This window comes from Mirounga angustirostris, unplaced genomic scaffold (genome assembly GCF_029215605.1).
Source record: "Mirounga angustirostris isolate CCGP_5_RB_7025 unplaced genomic scaffold, mMirAng1.0.hap1 SCAF_6, whole genome shotgun sequence".
NCBI lineage: Eukaryota > Metazoa > Chordata > Mammalia > Carnivora > Phocidae > Mirounga > Mirounga angustirostris.
This window is the reverse complement of record NW_026991714.1, coordinates 47,295,054-47,310,996: the sequence shown is the minus strand read 5'-3', so window position 1 is coordinate 47,310,996 and position 15,943 is coordinate 47,295,054. Positions and strand designations below refer to the sequence as shown.

The 15,943-nt window shown below is 34.8% G+C and overlaps 1 protein-coding gene across 1 annotated transcript in view; it reads left to right on the top strand.

Moving 5' to 3' along the window:
- Nucleotides 1-15,943, top strand: part of LOC135364821 (complement factor H-related protein 4-like) — a 64,900-nt gene that overhangs the window by 38,813 nt on the left and 10,144 nt on the right. Inside the window, 1 exon segment of the mRNA XM_064595525.1 lies at nt 1,552-1,556. Coding sequence (XP_064451595.1) covers nt 1,552-1,556 — 5 coding nt within the window.

Here is a 15,943-nt window from a genome sequence, read left to right as displayed (position 1 = left end):
TAAAAAGCCATAAACGAGTCTTTAAGCAAAGGAATGATATAATTTGATTTGAATTTCTGAATGTTGTTTTATTTCTCTCCCCCCCGTCCCCCTCCTACACTCTTCTTGTGGTAGGCAAGAAAATATTCAGGAGTCCTTGTAGAGTGAGAAAGGTGGGGATCACATAGGTGATGGCTGAGTGGATGCAGAACAGAGGACAGATTTGGGATATATTTTGGTGGTAGAAAGCACAGAAAATATTACTAAATGTTGGGTGTGAGAAAGAGTAACAAATCAAGGATTCATGTTTTATTTGATTTTTTTTTAATGTACCCAGGTAAATACCAGTGGCTTTCTGTGAAATGATGCTGGCAGGAGAGAGAGCACTTTGGGAGGAACATTACAAGTTCTGACTTGGACACATCATGGCTGAACTGCCACAGACAATAAAACTTGGATATGTAAACTACAGAGTTGGATAGATGGGTCTAGCCAGGAGATACACATTTGGGATTATCACCATGTAATGATGATATCAAATTGAAAAGAATATAGAATGACTGAGCCCTGAAGCATTCTAACATTTAGGTGTCAGACAGAAGAGGAATAGGTAGCCAAGTAGATAGAAAATATGGAGGATGTGGAAATTGGGAGGAAAAAAAATGTAGGAATGAATGTTGTCATAGAAATGGAGAGAAGAAAATGACTAAAGGAAGAAAAAATACACCAGAATGATTAATAGCAAAGCTATTGGGTCAGCCTGAATGGGCTCTCATTCTAATTCCACTACTTGCTAAGCATGTATCTTAGGGAAACATATCAAGCCTAGTTGAACCTTTGTTGACTCCTCTTTATCTGTAAAAGGCTTTAAAATGTACAATTGTTCAAAAGGTTGCTTTGGTTAGACTGAATAAGCTGATACGTCTATCTAGAAGACTGAAAATATCACACATTTGGCTATTTGGAGGCCAGCAATAACTGTAACAGAAATAGTTTTGGAAGGAATACATGGTGCAGAACCTAAATAGAGTTTACTGAAGAAAAATGATCAGTAAGAACTTCAGTATAGAGTGTGGTCATAACTCTTTAAAGACATTTGTGTGAATATGGTGGATAGGAAGTGCAGAATATTGCTAGAGGAAATCATACATCAAAGGGAAGATTCTTTTTTTTTAAAGATGGAGGACATTAGAACCAAGTGAATGCTAAACAGGATATAATAGAGACTGAATACTTGAGGTGGACATTTCCCTGTGGGGGTGGGAGGGAAAGGGAACCGAACTCTGTGGAAGTATGAGGTTTCTGTGGCAACACAGCTGCTTCCAACTTTGTAATAGGAGGAAGGAAGGAAAACAGAGGTGTAAATCTCATGCTGGAAAGAAGCAGGAGCTGATGGTTTCCACTTTCCTTTGAACTGTAAGACAGAGTCACCTGAGATTGAATGGTGCACGGGGAAAGGAGGAGAAGGAACACTTAGGAAGAATAAAAAAGGTTTAAAATAGAGACTTCAAGAAAGGAGCACACAGTGAGTTTATTATTGAGATGAGGTAGACTTGCTTAGTAGTGTCTTAGTTCCAGTTAAAGTTGATTAATTCAGGCTGTCAACAAATGCCTGTTTATGAGCTAGAAATAGGCCAGGAGAGAATGGTGAAAACCCACAAATATGGCTCTGCCTTTCATTCCAATATTAAAAAAACAAAAACAAAAACAAAAAAACAACAAACCAACAACAACAACCAAAAAAACTAAAAAACCCAACAAATAAAGCCAAATAATGAACAGGTTGATAAAAACATTTTAAATATATTTTATACATAACTGTGTTCAAAGAAACAAAAGAATCCAAGAACTTAGAAAATGGGAGGGCAAGGATGGAGGGCTCTATTTTCTATAGGATGGCATGTGCACAAAGAAAGGTTGAAAACCCTTCAGGATAGAGATGGGGGTCTATGCAAAAGCTGAAGTAGCAAAGAATTTGAGCTCTTTAAAAAATCCAAAGATCAGGGGTGCCTGGGTGGCTCAGTCGTTAAGCGTCTGCCTTCGGCTCAGGTCATGATCCCAGGGTCCTGGGATCGAGCCCCGCATCAGGCTCCCTGCTCCGTGGGAAACCTGCTTCTCCCTCTCCCACTCCCCCTGCTTGTGTTCCCTCTCTCGCTGTGTCTCTCTCTGTCAAATAAATAAATAAAATCTTAAAAAAAAAAAATCCAAAGATCATTAGCCTGGTTATGGGTATTAAAGAGGGCATGTATTGAATGGAGCACTGGGTGTTATACGCAAACAATGAACCATGGAATACTACATCAAAAACTAATGATGTAATGTATGGTGATTTACACAACATAATAAAAAAAATAATAAAAAAAATCCAAAGATCAAAAAGCCTGGAGTCTGGATTGCCAGGGGGAGAGGCTGTCAGTTATATTGGAAGTGTAGGCAGGAAATGGAAGAGCTTGGATTTTCTTCTAAGTAAAAGGGGAGGCTTTTAAGATGATCATGAATTTTTTTTCTGGGATTAGAGGCAGATCCAGGTTTTATGAAATCAGAAGCTTTTACAATGTTGACGGGCCCTCTTTAAAAAAGAATTCAAAATCATGAATATGTAATTCCTGTGATCTTTCCAATGTCACCACATGTCAGAAAAATGGGACTGAGTAGAATTTGGAGTGACAGGGACAGTGGTAAAAACTGATGTGGCCAATAAGGCTTTTATTACAAATTTTATAAAACTTATGACCTTGTGAACCCATTGGTAGGAATTCACTGGCATGGTAAAACCTCCCAAAATTGAATGAACAAATGACAGTTTAATGTTCTTTTCAAATAATTTCCCTTTACCATGTAGCAGAAAATTGCACAAAGATTGGCTGATATCTGAGTTTATTGTCCTGGGAATTCTCTCCTTTGTGGAGAGGTTTCCAAAGAATTATTGTTGGGGCACCTGGGTGGTCAGTTGGTTAAGTGCCTGACTCCGGCTCAGTTCATGATCTCAGGACCGTGGGATCAAGCCCTGCATTGGGCTCCACACTCAGTGGGGAGTCTGATTATCCCTCTCCCTTCCCTCCCTCCCCCATACATGCTCTCTCTCTCAAATAAATAGAATCTTAAAAAAAAAAAATTACTATTATCGTAAACTACTTAAGCCAAACAGTGTTTCTAGCCATCTTAAATAAATGTACACTTAAAAAAAATTTGTACTAGTATTTCCAAGTATCAGTGCCTGGATTTATGATTTTGACTTTTGGATAAAGACAAATATCTCTAATTCAGGTTATGCCCATTCAAACTCTTCTTTATATTACATTTTAAAAGTCAGTATCTCTATATAACAGTTGGAAAATAGCCAACAGCCAAGATTTATTATTATTATTTTTTTTATTATTGTTTTTTGGTGTTGTTAAGGCAGGATTTTTCACAATGTGATGAGATAAAGTATATAAACAAAGATACATACAAACGTAGAAGACTGAAATAGAATTTTAGGAGAGAATCCCTGTAGTTCTCATCAAGTGTGACCTTCTCAACTAAGCTACAAAACTCAACATTAAAGCAAAAAAAGCAAATTTGCAGTTATTTTTTGTGGCATTACTTTTAAGAATAGTTATCTTACACCTAATTTTATGATTATGTATAAATACTTGATTTTAGATAGTATGAATATTCTTTTTAGTATGATTCTAATTTTTAAATTTCAGTTTTTAATTTTATAAATTAGTTAGCAAGTTAGGAGGATTCCTAATAAGAAAAATGCAGTTTCTTTTTTAAAATACAGTTTTTGACAATACTTAGCAATGTCACAAATATCACACATTTTAAGGAATAATTTTATACCTTCCTAATTTGAATCAGAACAATTAACAATTTATTAAGAGTTACTATAATTATAGGTATAATAAGAATAGGTAGTTGTATATTGCATAAATATTCAGGACACCTAGAATATGACTATGTGGCCTTGAACACGTTTCTTCATTTTCTTTCGTGTTTCAGTTTGATTTCTTCACTTATAAAGTATTGATTAAGCTTTTTAAATGTTCCTCCACTAAAATACATTAGAAATGTTTCTCTTTAGAGTTCTAGGTCCCCAATTATATCAAAGAAAAATACCAATTTTTATTTAAGTGTGCAATTTAAAAATTGTAGCTTTAGTTTTTTTAATGTGAGACAATGCTTTTCTGACAGTCTAAAACAATATAACATTAAATTTTATAAATGTCAGTGATAAATCAGATCCAGTATAGGCAAACTGACTTCACAAATAAATTTTTAGGACACATCTATTGCTGTTCAACACCTTAATATTTCTGAGTCCTGTATGGATTTAGAGGGCATATAAAATCTAATATGTAACAGTTTTCAAAGAAGAGAATTTATCAGAAGCTCCTCTGTATATGTAACACCTTGCTCCCCATTATTATGTGACACATGTAAAATTTACTTTGGCAATGATTAATTATATATTCTTATTAAGTTCTTTTACCTTTTTTTATAGAAAGAGAATGAGAGATTCCTCTAATAGAAAAATACTTAATTGTTGAGCCCAGAAAAGACAAATAGAGAGTTGGAGATATGTTGAAATTCTCCTGCAGACAAAGATTCACAAGAGTTGGACCAGATTTGGTTCAGTGTTATCACTTTGGATGGTCCCCTAATTTTCCAACATGTAAAGGTGAATATTTATCCTACAATTGCTGAAACAAGAATTAGAAATTAATATCCAATTGTTTGTTGAAATATGTAGTAGAAGTATCCATAGATATTTACAGGGTGTCTGACACTGAAGGGACTTTTGTTACTTTTCTTTTTGCCTACAATTCCACCATTAGTATTGAACAATTTTAAACAGTATTTAACATAAGTTAACCTTTAACTCATTTCATTGATTATGTCTAAATGATATTAAGCAACTTTTGGTCAAGTCCATCACATGTATAGCTTAATCAAAGTTAAAATATGTTGATCAAGTGCTTGTCTCTTGTCTCAAATGATGGTACTTTTTTATTTTTTATTTATTTATTTTTAAAGATTTTATTTATTTACTTGTCAGAGAGAGACAGCGAGAGAAGGAACACAAGCAGGGGGAGTGGAGAGGGAGAAGCAGGCTTCCACAGAGCAGGGAGCCCGATGTGGGCCTTGATCTCAGGACCCTGGGATCATGACCTGAGCTGAAGGCTGATGCTTAACGACTGAGCCACCCAGGCGCCCCGATGGTACTTTTTAAAAAAAAGTTTTGATAAAATATTGCATGCAATATGATTAATATACTTGTACAGCCATATTTACTAATTGGTTTGGATATATCTTTAGAATATCTAGATCATTGAACATATTTTTATGCTACTTTTTTCCTCTTTGTCTGAACTATACTTTCAAAGCTGAATTCAGGGCTTTACCGAGGTTTTTAATCCACTCTTGAAGTTTCTTATGTTTATAGGATTATAAGGTAGTCAGAAAATATTTTTTGTGTCTTTAGCTTTTTTATATGTCTTATCTAAGACATTTTGCTAATCTCAGTTCACAAAGATTTTCACCTATGTTTTTTAAAGGTTTTGGTTTTATATTTAGGTCTATGCTCTACTTTTAGTTAATTTTTATATATGAATATGAGATATGATAGAATCAAAATCTGATTTGATTTGTATATGGGTATCCAATTGTTCTACATCAATTTGTGGAAAAAAAACGATTATTTTCCCCTGAATTGCCTTTTGCAGCTTTGTCAAAAATCAATTGTTGATATAGATGTGAGTCTATTTCTGAGCTCCATTCTGTTTTTTATCATCTGTCTTTATGCCCACACCACAGCTTCTTAATTACTGTTTTGTAATAAGTATTGAAATCTCATAATGTTAGTCCTTCAAAATTTTCTTCTTTTAAGCCATTCTAGGTTCTTTGCATTTCCATGTGAATATTAAAATCAGTTTGTCAATTTCTGCAGAAAAAACTGCAGTGATTTTGATTGGGGTAATATTGAATCTATAGGTCATTGGGGAAAATTGATAGTTTAACAATATTAAATCTTCTGAACTTTATTTCTTCTTTTATTTGGGCCTTTAGATTATCCCTATAATGTTTTCTCATTTTCTTTTTTTTTTTTTTCAAAAATTTTTTTTTAAAGATTTTTATTTATTTATTCATGAGAGACAGAGAGAGAGACAGGGAGAAGCAGGCTCCCCGCGGAGCAGGGAGCCCAATGCGGGACTCGATCCCAAGACCCTCGGATCATGACCTGAGCCGAAGGCAGACGCTTAACCGACTGAGCCACCCAGGCGTCCCTGTTTTCTCATTTTCAGTTTATCAGTTTTACATGTCTTTAGCCAGATTTATGCCTATATATATTGAATGTATTTTCAACGCTTGAATATACTTCTAATAGGCTAATTCAATATAAGTAATAGAATCGGGAAATGAATCTGTTGTAAACCCCATTTTAAAAATTGCTAAAGAATACTATAATAAATTATGTCATGAATAATAAATTGATTAAAGAAAAAACCTCTCTGTTTTAGTGGATTTTTAAGATATAAAGTAGACACTGTAACCATTATTTACACAGTATTTCTACTGTAGAGCTAGTAAAATTGTGTGGCACATCTCCTCAACTCCCCAATGGGGAGGTTAAAGAAACAATCAAAGAAAATTATGAACACAATGAATTGGTGGAATATGTTTGCAACCCTGGATTTTTGATGAAGGGTCCTAGTAAAATTCAATGTGTTGATGGAAAATGGACAACATTGCCTATATGTATTGGTAATGTATAAAAATCATGAATATTCAAACTTGATTAAATCAACACTTTTTGTTTATATTCATATAACCACATAAATTATACTTTAAAGATAAACATATTTTTGTGAAATTTTTACAGAGGCCAGTCAGTACATGTGGCGATATACGGGGACTTGATTATGGCCATATTGTTGAGTTTTCTGCCCCTCCCTATCACCATGGAGATTCAGTGGAGTTCAATTGCAGAGAAACATTTACATTGATTGGACACAGATGAATTACATGTGTTAGAGAAATGTGGACCCAACTTCCTCAGTGTGTTGGTGAGAATAGCATTTCTTTTTTTTTAATTAAAAAAACATTTTTTAAAAATTGTTTTAAAGATTTTATTTATTTATTTGAGAGAGAGTGTGAGCAAGAGCACAAGCGGGGTGGAAGGGCAGGGAGAGAGAGAGCAGCAGACTCCCTGCTGAGTAGGGAGCCCGACTTGGGGCTCGATCCCAGGGCCCCGGGATCATGACCTGAGCCAAAGGCAGACGCTTAACCGACTGAGCCACTCAGGCGCCCTGAATAGCATTTCTTGATATATACAGTTATAACAATATTTTTGAAATTTAGAGATTATTTGTGAAAATGTCAAGTCTTAAATTACAATGAATTCAAACATTTGTTGTTTATAGTTCAATATGTAGCTACAGAGGAAAAATATTAATTAGCAATTGAATTTATGAATCTTTCTGTCCCTGATGTTAACATTGTTTATTTATTTTTTAATTTAATTTTATTATGTTATGTTAGTCACCATGCATTACATCATTAGTTTTTGATGTAGTGTTCCATGATTCATTGTTTGTCTATAACACCCAGTGCTCCATTCAATACGTGCCCTCCTTAATACCCATCACCGGGCTAACCCATCCCCCCACCTCCCTCCCCTCTACAACCCTTAGTTTGTTTCTCAGAGTCCATAGTCTCTCATGATTTGTCTCCCCCTCCCATTTCCCCCCCTTCATTTTTCCCTTCCTACTATCTTCTTTTTTATCTTCTTCTTTTTTAAACATATAATGTATTATTTGTTTCAGATGTATGGGTCTGATTCATCAGTCTTACACAATTCACAGTGCTCACCATAGCACATACCCTCCCCAATGTCCATCACCCAGCCACCCCTCCCCTCCCACCCCCCACCATGCCAGCAACCCTCAGTTTGTTTCCTGAGATTAAGAATTCCTCATATCAGTGAGATTTTTTTTTTTTAAGAGAGAATTTTTTTTTTTAAGATTTTATTTATTTATTTGACAGAGAGAGACACAGCGAGAGAGGGAACACAAGCAGGGGGAGTGGGAGAGGGAGAAGCAGGCTTCCTGTGGACCAGGAAGCCTGATGTGGGACTCGATCCCAGGACCCTGGGATCATGACCTGAGCCAAAGGCAGGCACTTAATGACTGAGCCACCCAGGTGCCCCCCAGTGAGATCATATGATACTTGTCTTTCTCTGAAAAACTTATTTCGCTTAGCATAATACCCTTGAGTTCTATCCACGTCATTGCAAATGGCAAGATTTCGGGGGGTTTTTTTGGTGGCTGCGTAATATTCCAGTGTGTGTGTGTGTGTGTGTGTGTGTGTGTATCACATCATCCTAATCCATTCATCTGTCCATGGACATCTAGGCTCTTTCCATAGTTTGGCTATTGTGGACATTGCTGCTATAAACATTGGGGTGCACGTGCCCCTTAGGATCACTACGTTTGTATCTTTGTGGTAAATACCCAGTAGTGTGATTGCTGCATCATATGGTAGCTCTATTTTCAACTTTTTGAGGAACCTCCATACTGTTTTCCAGAGTGGCTGCACCAGCTTGCATTCCCACCAACAGTGTAGGAGGGTTCCCCTTTCTCAGCATCCCTGCCAACATCTGTCGTTTCCTGACTTGTTAATTTCAGCCATTCTGACTGGTGTGAGGAGGTATCTCATGTGGTTTTGATTCGAATTTCCCTGATGCTGAGTGATATTGAGCAGTTTTTCATGTGTCTGCTGGCCATTTGGATGTCTTCTTTGGACAAATGTCTGTTCATGTCTTCTGCCCTTCTTGATTGGATCATTTGTTCTTTGGGTGTTGAGTTTGATGAGTTCTTTATAGATTTTGGATACTAGCCCTTTATCTGATATGTCATTTGCAAGTATCTTCTCCCATTCTGTTGGTTGTCTTTTGGTTTTGTTGACTGTTTCCTTTGCTGTGCAAAAGCTTTTTATCTTGATGAAGTCCCAATAGTTCATTTTTGCCCTTGCTTGCCATGCCTTTGGCAATGTTATTTAGGTATATCATCCATTGTATATTACTTTTTGAGTTTGGTGTAAAATAGGGGTTGATTTAAAAAATATATATATAGATGCCAGCTGTTCTAGCAATATGTGTGGAAAAGACTTTGAAATGAAAATCAGTTAACTATGTAAATATTGATCTATTTCTAGACTTTGTATCAGCCAATGTATCCATTTATCTATCCTATTCCTGCCACACTGCTTTGGTAACTACGGCTTTATAATGAGTCTTGAAGTCTGATTTGTATTCTCCAATTATGTTCTTGCTATTCAAAATTATTTTACTTATTCTGGTATTTCATTTCCAGAAAAATTTCAAGGAAAGCTTATGAATTTCTATAAGATATCTGCTTATATAATGAAATGGGTGGTTAATAACGGAAATAACAATATATAACAGAAATAACAGAAAATACTTTACATAAAATGACAATGATAGCAGTACACATTGAAATCTATGGGACACAGCAAAGGCACAGATATCTATAACTTTAAACCATTCATTATAAACAAGGAACAAAATAAAAGCAATAGGAATTACCATCTAGAATTTAGAAAAGAACATGCACCCAAAGAACTTGGAAGTAATGAACAATTAAAGCATAAATTGTTATAATGAGAAGCTAAAAAAAAGCATAAATATCTGGTTTACAGAATAATAATTCAGCTTTTAGGGAAATCTGGTAAATGCATCAACCTCTGGCAAGACTTATCAAGAGGAAGTACAAGTTTAGATTATTAGGACAAAAAATGGTTAAATATCAGACATAGAAGAGAATACATTGAAAAAATATGACAAGATACTTAAATATAAGAAAAAATTTTAAGACTGTATTTATTTATTTAAGAGAGAGGGAGAGAGCACAAGTGGGAGGAGGGGCAGAGAGAGAGGGAGAGGCAGACCCCCTGCTGAGCAGGGAACCCAACGTGGGGATCGATCCCAAGACCCTGGGATCCTGACCTGAGCCGAAGGCAGATGCTTAACAGACTAAGCCACCCAGGCACTCCAAGAAAAAATATTTTTGATGAACTATACAATACTCATATCAACTTAGAAAATTTGACGTTAGTAGCATGGAGGAAGTTTACTCAGTCAAATATTTCCCTGAATTGAATGTAAAATGTGGACAAGTGAAATAATTTTGACAACTTCACAGTGTATACTCACAGAAAACTTTTAATGAAATAAATATATGGTGTGACAGGAGAAAGCAACATCAAGAAATCATGGAGAGGTCCAAAAGCTTCCAGGTATAGTCATCCAGAGACTTTTCTCAGTTGACCAGGACATGCTTTGCCTTCAAATTATTAACTGCCCAGATATATCCAAGCTGTCTCAGTTTTATGGGAGTTCAGACAGTTTACAGAGAGGTCTTTTATATCCCACTGGTCATTTAACTAAAGGCAGGCTGTTTAAACATTAAACTGTTCATCAGTCTATATATCTTTAAACAGCGTGGGCAAGCTAGTAAATGGTACCTCCAGGGGAGTTTTGGATTTTAAGCAACATACTATAAATCACTAGTGAACATATTTCATTCTTATCTTGGCCAAGAATTTGTATCAAATCAACTGATGGTTCACTAAATATAATTCTTCCTGTGGCTAATCACCTTCCTTTGGTAGGATATCCTGTGAAGGTTTTAATCCAATCCCAACACATTTGATTGTGGACATCTTTAAAAAGATCTTGATATCAGTCTTTATGGAGTACCTGATACTGAGTGAGTAATTCAGCTGGAACATCCTAATGGTTAGAAATAATTAAAAGAGGTTTTATATAAACTATGCAAGATTGATCACAGAAAGAATGAAAGGAAGAAAGTACAAAGAAAACCATGAGAATAAGCCAAATGTGAAGCACCATGGTCCAAGCTGAAGAGTATAACATATTTAAACCTAGAACATCCCATTATTATGTGATCATTTATGATACATCATTTTGAATTTTCTGCTTAATTATCCTTTTGATATTTTTAACCTATGATTTTTAATCAAGAAATCTAATTTTAATATTTTTAGAGCTACAAACGCAGTCATGCCCACCTCCACCTCAGATTCCCAATGCTCAAGATATGACAACTACAGTGAATTACCAGGAAGGAGAAAAAATATCTGTTCTCTGTTAAGAAAATTATGTAATTCAGGATGCAGAAGAATTTGTGTGTAAAGATGGAAGATGGCAGTCAATACCACGCTGTGTTGGTTAGTAGTGCATAACTTGCTTTATGATGTTCTTTCAAATGAGGTTAACACTCCCCTGTACTTTCTGTAAATGAACAAGAGGAAGCCTTTCTCTATATTCCACTTTATCTTGAAACAGTAAATTACAATCTAGGTACACAAATCAATCAGCATTCTTTCACTGCTTATGAAATGAACACAGACAAAAACTTTGGGTTACTATGTAGACATGAGATAAAATTTCCTATTTTACTCCTTATGATGAGCAAGAGAAGAATGAAGGGACATATTGAAACTCAGAGAATAGCAGCATAGATATTATGGAGACATATATCCTTGCAAGTTGCAAATATTTCAGTTTTAAATGATTTAATTTATTCACATTGTCCTTATTTTAAAATCCCAAGTAGTATTTGATTGTATTTTTCAATGTAAGCATTGTATTGGTGCTTGACTCTTTGTTCTCTGTTCTTCATATAGAAAACATTCCATGTTCTCAACCGTCTCATATAGAACATGGAATCATATCTAGTTCTTCAGAAGAAAGGAAAGAAACATTTAAACCCAGGCTTTATGCACATGGCACTAAATTAAGTTATATTTGTGAAGATGGTTTCAGGATATCTGAAGAAGATGGGATAATGTGCTACATGGGAAAATGGAGTTCTCCACCTCAGTGTGTAGGTGAAGACAGGATGCAAACTAAAATTCTATTTTCAATATAATTTATTGAAAATGATCAGTTGTCATCAAAGTCATGATACAGAATCCTTTAGGTTTCTAAATATATGAAATCACTTATATCTAAATGTTTAAAATCATTTATATGTTTATGTATTTTGCTAAACCCAATTTTTGTATAGTCAAAACAATCTTATTTTTATTCATTTCACTGTTCATTATCGAGTCACTTTTAATTATGGCATTTAAAAAATTAAAACTAGATCCATAGCAACACTAAACCTACCTATTTATATAAATTTAGCTATTCACATTCTATTTATTTGAGTTGTAGTGCCTGCTTTGCCAGGAGGTTTTTAAAAAATTTTATTTTTCCTACAATGTCCCTTCTGATTAGTTACAGTATATGGTACTTTTCTTAAGATGATTAAAAATTCTCAATGCTTTTCTTTTTATTATTCATTACTGGTTTGAGAAGAATTGAAAGTCTCTTTGATAAATATGTTCACAATTTTAGTTTCAAGTTCTTGCCCAGGTTGGCAGCTGGACACACACCAGAATACTGGTTTTAGGAAGCATCTGTGCACCTTCTCTGTGATATGATCATAGCTCCTATGTAATCATTTCTTTTTAAATAAAACTACAAAATATGACAACTAGTACATAAAATTAAATTTCAGAGTTTGTGAAACATGGAGTAATTTTTTTCATTTTTTAAAGGACTTCCTTGTTAACCACCATATTTGATGACACATGGTATTCTACCTCACATATTAGATAGTTACCAATATGGAGTAAGAAGTCACTTACAACTGTGCCGAAGGTTTTGGGATTAATGGACCTGCATTTATAAAATATTTAGAAGGAAAATGGTCCCATCCACCAGAATGCATAAGTAGAGTGCCTTTAATTTTACCCTTAATTCAGAGCATAAATGGTACAACTATGAAACTAAATAATACTAGACTTTAACAAGGTATCTCTGGAAAGTTCTGTATTCTGGTAGAGAATTAATAACCCTAATAATAAAAGGTTACAATAAGACCCAAATTATTTCACTTTCCTGTCATCTTGTGTACACTTAGGACAACTTCTGTTACACATTCTCAGACTTCTATTTTCTGTTCCTATATCACAGCTCCTCAATCACATCATTGTTCAATGTACTGTTAGTCTGTCAGTTATCTTCTTATATGTATATAATTTTCTAAGACATTTGACATAATTAAAGGTAGCAGATTTTGACAGAAGCAAAAATGAGAAATACATGCATAATGCAGGTGGCCTATATGGGCAAAAAAGAATTCAAATGTAAATAGTATGGTCTCAAGCATTACATGTATTCGTATTTCTCTAGGCTTTTTATATCACCATTCCCCTATTATACTTTAGATAAACATAGAACCACTCACTAAACTCTACTTCTGAAACCAGTATTACACTATATGTTAACTAACTAGAATTTAAAGAAAAACTTAAAAGAAAAAAAGGAAAACAAAAAGAACCATTCAATGTAATTAAGTCGAGCCTTCTAACTTATTTTTTTCAAGTTATAAGAAAAATTTTGTACAGTATTCATTGATTTGATACGTACCTATTGTTCTAGATTATAGTTATTGGCCATTATGTGTTTTACTGAACAAAGATTTACTGAACAAGTACCTATTCTTTTTCTTTCAGAAATGTATTGTTCTAGTTTACCTGACTTTGGTGATGCCATGCTCATAGGCCCGAAGAAGGACTCATATAGATCAGGAGAAAAAGTGACTTATAAGTGTCCAGAATATTACCAGTTGGATGGATCCAATATTGTACAGTGTATTAAGAGCCAATGGATAGGAAGGCCGATATGCAGAGGTACTTTAATGAAATCTATTTATTAAAGTGTCTTAGGAATATAGTGTAGAATTGCCTCTAGCATCATTAAAAAATCGACATAGATTATTTTTTAAAGGCCAGAACAAAGGTTTATGCCTTAACATAAAGGGATGAAATTGTGTACCTATTGGGTAATCTTATAGCCCAATGGTTCTCAAAGTGTGGTCTCTGGAATAGCAGCATCAGCCTCTTTTGGGAAATTGATAGAAATGCAAATGCAAATTCTCAGGTTCACTCAGACCTATTGAGTCAAAAACATGGGCATGCAACCCGATAAATGTCTTAATAATTCCCAAGGGATTCAATGTACAATCCAGTTTAGGAGCCATAGCTATAGCTTATTACACTTTATATCCACCTGAATTTGAGTGATGAATTACACATTACTCACTGTAGCATCCTTAAGCATTTGCCAAAAAAAAAAAAAATCATTAAAGAGTGTTTTTATAAATTATATATTTGTTTTTCTGTTATTTTCCTTCTCTCCTGTTTGGATCCTCAGTTAATCATCTTCATCCTTTAACTATGGTATTCTTCAAAGTGTGTTAATTCTTGATTTATTCTCTAAGGAAATGCCTACTGTGTTTATTTTTTTAAGGGCCTAAAATTACTTTCATAAATAGGATGATTGCAAGCCCAATTCTGATGTCAAATAATATTTTTATTATGATTTCTTGTGGTTTATAAATCGATTTTGAGTTTATATGATTTGTAATATTGATTTTATTAAACTCAAAGGGAAATGTCCAGAAAAACTATTTTCATAGAAGCTTAAATCTTATAAAAATATTGCTTTATCTCCTTTTCTGCAGTCTTACATATAAATTTCTTTCTTTCTTTCTTTCTTTCTTTCTTTCTTTCTTTTTCTTTCTTTCTTTCTTTTTCTTTTTTTAAAGATTATTTATTTATTTGACAGAAAGAGGGAGAGAACAAGCAGGGGGAGGGGCAGAGGGAGAAGCAGCCTCCTGCCTTTGGCTCCCTGGGATCATGACCTGAGCCAAAGGCAGATGCCCAACGACTGAGCCACCCAGGCACCCATTACATATAAATTTCTTAAAATTAGCAGTCTTCCATGAAAGATTAAATACTGATTTTAAGTCCCCCTTGAAATATATTTGGAATCTCATTTGTTGATTTATTACTCAAAATGATCATTACATTAGAGATGCTACTCTTTTCTTTCTCAGATGTTTCCTGTGTGAATCCACCCAGAGTGAAAAATGCTATTATATTAAATGAGATGCCTAGGTATCTACCTGGTCAGAGAATATGTTATGTATGAAAAAATTCAATTTTTTTTTTTTTTTTGCGGATGGAACTAAGTAATGTGTATTTCTTTCTTTGTTTTTTTTTTAAATTAAATTTAATTTTATTATGTTATGTTAGTCACCATGCAATACATCATTAGTTTTTGATGTAGTGATCCATGATTCATTGTTTTTGTATAACACCCAGTGCTCCGTGCAGTATGTGCCCTCCTTAATACCCACCACCGGGCCAACCCATCCCCCCTCTCCCCTCCAAAACCTTCAGTCTGTTTCTCAGAGTCCATAGTCTCTCATGGTTCGTCTCCTCCTCCGATTCCCCCCTTCATTTTCCCCTTCCTTTTCCTAATGTCCTCCATGCTATTCCTTATGTTCCACAAATAAGTGAAACCATATGATAATTGACTTTCTCTGCTTGACTTATTTCACTTAGTATAATCTCCTCCAGTCCCATCCATGTTGATGTGAATGTTGGGTATTCATCCTTTCTGATGGCTGAGTAATATTCTATTGTATGTATGGGCCACATCTTCTTTATCCATTCATCTGTTGAAGGGCATCTCAGCTCTTTCCACAGTTTGGCTATTGCGGACATTGCTGCTATGAACATTGGGGTGCATATGGCTCTTCTTTTCACTACATCTCTGTCTTTGGGGTAAATACCTAGTAGTGTAATTGCTGGGTCAAAGGGTAGTTCTATTTTTAATATTTTGAGGAACCTCCACACTGTTTTCCAAAGTGGCTGTACCAACTTGCGTTCCCACCAACAGTGTAAGAGGGTTCCCCTTCCTCCACAATCTCTCCAACATCTGTTGTTTCTTGCCTTGTCAATTTTTGCCATTCTAACTGGTGTAAGGTGGTATCTCAATGTGGTTTTGATTTGAATTTCCCGGATGGCTAATGAT